General features: G+C 55.0%; 2 protein-coding genes across 2 annotated transcripts; one reads left to right on the top strand and one right to left on the bottom strand.

Moving 5' to 3' along the window:
- Nucleotides 1–26: 26 nt before the first annotated feature.
- Nucleotides 27–1,418, bottom strand: PHACADRAFT_202254 (uncharacterized protein; the record flags this gene model as incomplete). Its single annotated transcript, XM_007402482.1, has 5 exons — nucleotides 27–236; nucleotides 286–423; nucleotides 480–922; nucleotides 980–1,258; nucleotides 1,312–1,418. Coding segments are annotated over 5 exons (1,177 nt in total), but the record flags the coding sequence as incomplete, so codon positions are not given.
- A 734-nt stretch (nucleotides 1,419–2,152) lies between these two features.
- On the top strand, nucleotides 2,153–5,225 carry PHACADRAFT_107991 (uncharacterized protein; the record flags this gene model as incomplete). Its single annotated transcript, XM_007402481.1, has 6 exons — nucleotides 2,153–2,599; nucleotides 2,650–2,805; nucleotides 2,855–2,932; nucleotides 3,113–3,501; nucleotides 3,553–4,459; nucleotides 4,527–5,225. 6 exons carry the CDS (start codon nucleotides 2,153–2,155, stop codon nucleotides 5,223–5,225), a joined length of 2,676 nt encoding a protein of 891 aa, XP_007402543.1.
- Between the last annotated feature and the right edge of the window lie 924 nt (nucleotides 5,226–6,149).

The following is a 6,149-nucleotide window of genomic DNA, read 5'->3' as shown; positions in this document are numbered from 1 at the left end:
TCGCTTCCGCTGGGATAAAAAGCGACTTGTGCGCGCCATGAAGTCGTATCGATCCGTTGACCTCTCTGACGCCTTGTAGACCCTGTGAATGAACTTAGTTTCATAGCCGAAACGATCAACGTAGTCGTCGAGGAATGTGCCGAGAGACGGCACATGGATGTCGGTCCTGAGGTCGAAGGGGCACTTGTAGGTATGGCCGGTGATTTGCCCAGTGAAGTCCCGGTAATTTTGATACACTACAGCGGAGGTTGAGCAAATTGTGTATTATGTCAGTGGGCACTATACCGTGAGGGTCCCGTGTAGACGTGTCTGTGTGACGTGGGGGCGGTTGGTGCTCCTCCTCGGCATCGCTGATGTTGACGTTGCCGGAGGCACCAGAGTACCCTGGGAGAATGTGAGACTCACGCCTGCCAGTCTCGGATGCTGGATAGTCGGTGCGTTAGACTTTATGTCACACAAAACGAAACGCGAATACTCACCGTGTCTCGCCTTGCCTTTCTGAGAAGCGTGCTTCGCTGCGGCCTCCGGAACCTCGTCATCGGTAAGAACCTCAACGGGGGCCTGCTGCGAAGCGGCTGCATATTCAGCAGATGGCATGGGGGCTGCGTGAGAGTGCTGATGTCCGCTCTTGCCCTTGTCTTGATGAGGCGCATGGCTGTGCAGAGGGTTTGGATTCGGCGCGTCGTGTCCTACATTGTGACTTCCGTTCGGACTCTCCTCGGCTCGGCTTGCAGTGGTCTTCCTACTATCTGCGATAGCCTGTAGGAATTTATTGAACTCGCGCCGCGAGCTTTCCATAGACTCCACTTCCATTTGATCTTTGCCCCGCAGTATCATGAACTCGATCGCCGAGAGCAAGGTCGGCAGCTTCTTCGGCAACCGGGGGTTTTCCTGGCCTTGGTATTGGGGACGTGTGTCCGCCCTACAGGTAATAACTGAGCAGTGAAGGCCACTTCGAATGAGAGATCATCATACGCACCATGTCGTGTAGATAGCCTCTCGGTCGTCGTTGGGAGCGAGGCAGGGATAAAAGTGATCAAATTGCCTGTTAGTGTTCAAAGCTTTGGCCGCCGCTGGATTGTGCGGAGATGCGAGTGCTTCGATCGCCTCGATCAGTTGGCGTTGGGAGAGATCCGTGTTGCAGATCATTTGGAAGTAAGGGAGGAGCACTTCAAGGGAAGTTACTTGCCAGGCGGTAGTGCAGATAACCGCCATGGGGAAAGGACTGGCATCAGGGCCAGTAGGATACAGAGGCCATCTACAAACTAAGTATTCAGCGTAGAACGGGCTGTGAGAGTTCAAAACACTCACTCGTTCCATTTGAACACGCCCGAGTACTCCCCGCTACCCAATAAAACCACCCTGATTTTATCGCGCGGTGTGGGTGGTTTGCTACTTTCACGAAGTTCTTTGGGCATTTTTATGCGAAGGGGAAATGCACGGCGAGCCGCAGACGTGTAGACGCGGTCGTGCACGCCAGATGAACACGAGGATTTGAGCGGCAAACTGGCGCTCGCAACGTTAACTCGCAACCTCGACTGACACCGCGTCATCCTGCCCTTCCCCTCCTTCCCCCTCGCTCCAAGCCACGATAACATCTGTTATACGTGGTCCGGATCCCATGTCGACCTCATCAGTAAGAAGCAGTGGCGCGAAGGGAGTGAAAAAGTCGACTTTCGTCAAACCGTGGGAGCACAGGCTTCGTACAACAGCGACGACAGGAGGAGCGATATCGAAGACATTGGGGCGTGCAGCACTCGCAAAAGAGAAGGCTCGGGTGGAAGAGCAGATCAAGAAAGCTCTTACTGGTGAGTCTGTACACAATCTGTCTGTCTAACGTTGCATCGCTGATGGCGCGTTAATAGGATACAGCCAAGACACCGTCAACCTCCTTCGACAAGGCACACAAGAAGAACAGCCTATGGACATCGATCTCGCTGCACAAGAGGACCTGGAACGACTCGGAATCAATCAAGATGGTGTCGACGATGATATGCCCGCAGCACCCGAATTTCAACACGCAATTCGCGATGTGCTGCGGTCGCAGTAGGTCATTAATCTGCCCGTTTCTTTCCTTCATGGAGCTCACGAAACTGCTTACAGGTGGAAGCTACGCTGGTATAAACAAACTAGACGGTGGCGCCAACAGCGGATGCGCGAAGAGGCTGCTTGGAGCCCTCTTCTCGATGCCCTGGCTGACCGGTTCCTCCGATGGAAGTATCCTGCATCAAATTCGCCTCCCGAATGCTCGCCAAGCAGGGCAGAGTCAACTGCGCCCCGGTCCACGGAGACACACTTCACCTTGATTGACGACACTCACGCTCGCAGCCCCCAGCCCATCGACAAATCAGTGCGACTCCCATATTGCATCAAAACCTACGACATCTTCACCCTTCAAAATGAGATCACCGTCTTCCGCCCTGCTGACAGCACCTCGCCCGCTCTTGATCTGCTTGAGCACGGGTACATCGCAAAGACACCCGGACGGCCCGAAGTGGCCGTCTCTGTCAAGACGCTGGATCTGCTATACCGACTTCGCCAACGAAAAGCTTCATTCAGTATTGAAGCGTTTGCCAAGGTGGTTTGCGACTACTACATGGTACGTATCTATACTCTGACCTGGTTACAACTGATTAATATCTCGCACAGATTCCATATCGTGAATACCTCCGCAAGGTATTTTCGGATACTTTCGAAGTCTACCTCCGCATCACACGGATTGTGGAGAAACGGTTGCATGCCATCCTTAGATGGGACGCCCCTGACTGGCGGCCATTGAACGCCTGCCGCGCGTGCTGCTATAAGGTACGTGCACCATACGTCTAAAGTTGCACAAATCTCACATTTAACTTAGCTTAAAGATGAACCGCCTTTGTCATTTAGTCGACTATGGTCCCTCGACGGTAACAACAGCCTCAAGCGGATGGCAACGGTGGCAAACCGGGTGACAGGCGACATGCGCTCTTTCGACGACAGTTCCTATTGGCTGTCCACATCCTACGTCAACCGGTTCGCAAACGAGGTCCCGGTCCGTAAATCTAAGCAGCTAGATGCGCGCCGGCACCAGGTCCATCATGCTATCAACGACAAGGAAGACGAAGACAGAGAAGAGGCCGATTGGGAGGACGTTGACGAGCTGGAAGGGGACCCCACGGACGGCGTCGCTTTGGCGCTCCTTGAAGAAAGCACCAAGCGAACTCAAGCTGACGACAGTAACGAGCACATCGATATTGCCATGGCGACCCCTGCAAGCGATTCTGTAGCACCTGTTGGCAACGCAGGCGACTCTACTGCGCCCGCTGGTGACACGACCATTATCGACAAGGTGCAGGCCGCACTCCTGCACAAACTCCTTGATCAATGCGTCGATAACTGGAAGGCAGCTGCGGCCGAGGCAAAGAAGAAGATGTGGAAGATGTATGAGGAGTCAGGCGTGTTTGCTTCCGCGTGCCGCCATGGATTTATTCTCTGGCTGTGCGATATGGTGCGTAGCGGCGAATTGTGAGTCCTTGAGCTTTCCTCTACACTACTCTTCTAACCTACGCTAAATAGAGCTAAATATCCTCTTGCAATTGTTGCGAAGGCCCTCGAAACAATGCCTGACGAGTGGCTTGCAGGCTACGACATTGGCTGTTCCGCGGAAATAACTGTCAAGAACAGCTCCCTCGGCCCTGAGTATGTCAAGAAACACGCACGCATGTGCGTGAACGCCTTCCATGGCTACTCACACTCCCACATCTGCCAACTTCGCTTCCACCCGAACGTTATCGAGGGCGCCGGCATCGAGGATTTCGAGACGATGGAGAGGGTCTTCAGCAGGTCGAATGACCTCGCCCCTGTCATTCGGTATGCCTCTGCTTACCGCCGTAGACTTTTGATCGAAGCATTTCTCAAGCAATGGGATGCCGACAAATACTTGAACTCGGGCGACTTCATTCTCGACAACTACACGCAGGCGCTGGAGATCGTCGACATCGAAGGCCAGACCCTCAGGCAAAGCATGGAGCAGCAGGGAATCACCGCAGGTGACATCACCCGGTGGCGCGACGAGGAGCTTGCGTATTTTGCCACGCTGGGCGACGAGCTCGACTACGACATCCACTCAACATTGTACGTTGAGCTGCTCCAGAAGCTGCGCGACTTAGAGCCGAAGCTCAAACGGACGCAGACCACATTCTTATCCCACGCACCATCAGCTGAAAAACAGGCTTATTCCCGCGATGTTACCCGGACGCGCAAGCTGGAGACAGAGCGGCGAGTTGCGGCAGAACAATACGATCGTGTCAGTGCAGAGGTCGTCGCTCTCGAGATCAAGATGGACATCCAGGAACGTTGGGATCCAACGACACCTGCATATCAGGAGGCTCTCAAGTACATTTGCGAACGGACGTATCGGCGCGCCCTCGACAAGCTTCATCGTCTTGTCGTGCAGCGGTTATTTGAGCTTCAAAAGCTCAATGTTTCACATACCGGTATGTGATTTTCAGGTTTATCCTACACCAAGACTTAGTTGCGCAGGCTACAAGATGCGCACACATATTGCAAAATCACTGCAGGTCCGTAGCAAGACAATCAAGAAGGCTGTCGCCGACTACAACGCCGTCGCTGTAACCATGAACCCACCAAGGCCAACGCTCGACTGGTCGGAGGTCACACACTACGCCTTCCTGGAGGAGTTTTCGCTCCTTCAGGATACCAGGAACGATGTCCGTCAGAAACCATGGGCGCAGCCTATCACCCGCGAGACAATCAAAATGTATCGCCGCGTCGCACGCGCGAACGAAGAACTCGAGCGCCTTAATATCGAGGTCCGCCGTCTCCACACCGCCATTATCGATGAGGACAAGCTGCTAAGAGCAGCCCTGGCCAGTCTGGGCTGCTCGCATCAACTGTACGGTGCCATGCAAGACTTCGCCCTGCGTCGCCAGGCTGTCAACAACCACCTACTGCGGCGCGTCTTCCAAGTCTACGACCTACCTGGATACACCGGCACTCAAGGGTCCGGAGAGGCCGAAGTTGATATGGTCAGTCAGGCGCGCCTTTCCTCTGTCCAGCTCACAGTCGACAAAATCCCGCCATTGCTGACTCGTCCAGATGATGTCTGTGGTACTGGTGGAGACATAAGTGACGACGAGAATGACGAGAATGACGACGAAGGCAGTGAGGAAGCTCAAGGTAACGTTGCTGCAGTTGTAGAATATATTGCTGGACTCTCTATTGTATGAATACGTGTAGTACTTGATCTGGATGATGTGGAATGCGTGGACCGAGCTGCACTGAGGCGTGAAGTTATAGCTTTGTGGCGTCGTCGTCGGGTAACCTGTAAATCGGGATCTCAGATGCCGTTCCTGAAGGACCGGCGCGTGCCTCCCAAGCACGGCAGGAACCGTCAGATGACGTGCCGCTGCCCTTGAGCATTGCCGCTCTTGCACGCGCCGCCGCTCTTGCGCTTGCCGCCTTGCGCTGCCGCTGCTCCTGTGCGCACTGCTGCTTCTTGCGTCACTCACGCGCTGTCACAGCCAAATAGGATACCATATTGCTGCATGGCTTCTCTTGCATTGCTGCATACTGCAGCAATGCAGGAGAAGCTATGCGCGGACGCATTGCTGACCGCCCGCCCAGTGCTGTGTGGCTTGTCGCCATCATCGGCAAAGGCGACAGGCACGGGGCGCGCGTTCTTCGGAAACTGATGGCACCGGGTGCAGAGACGTCGTCGCTTCAGACGCGCCACGGGAATAGACCGGGGCCGAGCGCCCGCATGCCCAACGCCCGAGCCTCGAGCGCGCCCCACTGACGAGCCTCAGTCACTGGGCCCACCAGCACCAGCCAGCCGGTTCGCGCGGAGGAAGGGTCGTCGTCATTGCTGGCAGCGAACATAAGAGCGGGGATGATGGCGCCTGGTGTGCCATCAGGGGAGGGCGGTGCTGGTAAGCGGGACTGATGGGCGGGACGCCAAGGCCACGTCATCATCTGGACCCTTGCCCCGCGTTCACCCGACCGCGCGCGGCGGGAACAGACCGGAGCCAAGTCCCGAGCCTCGCGCGCCCTACATGCCCGAGAGCTTCAATTACTAGGCTTATTAGCAATGAGTAGCTTGTATTTTAAGAGTAGTAACATGTACTATATACTGCATGTAGAATCAGGGAAAA

Source organism: Phanerochaete carnosa (genome assembly GCF_000300595.1).
Source record: "Phanerochaete carnosa HHB-10118-sp unplaced genomic scaffold PHACAscaffold_186, whole genome shotgun sequence".
In the NCBI taxonomy this organism is placed as follows: domain Eukaryota; kingdom Fungi; phylum Basidiomycota; class Agaricomycetes; order Polyporales; family Phanerochaetaceae; genus Phanerochaete; species Phanerochaete carnosa.
This window is presented reverse-complemented; position numbering and strand designations above follow the sequence as displayed.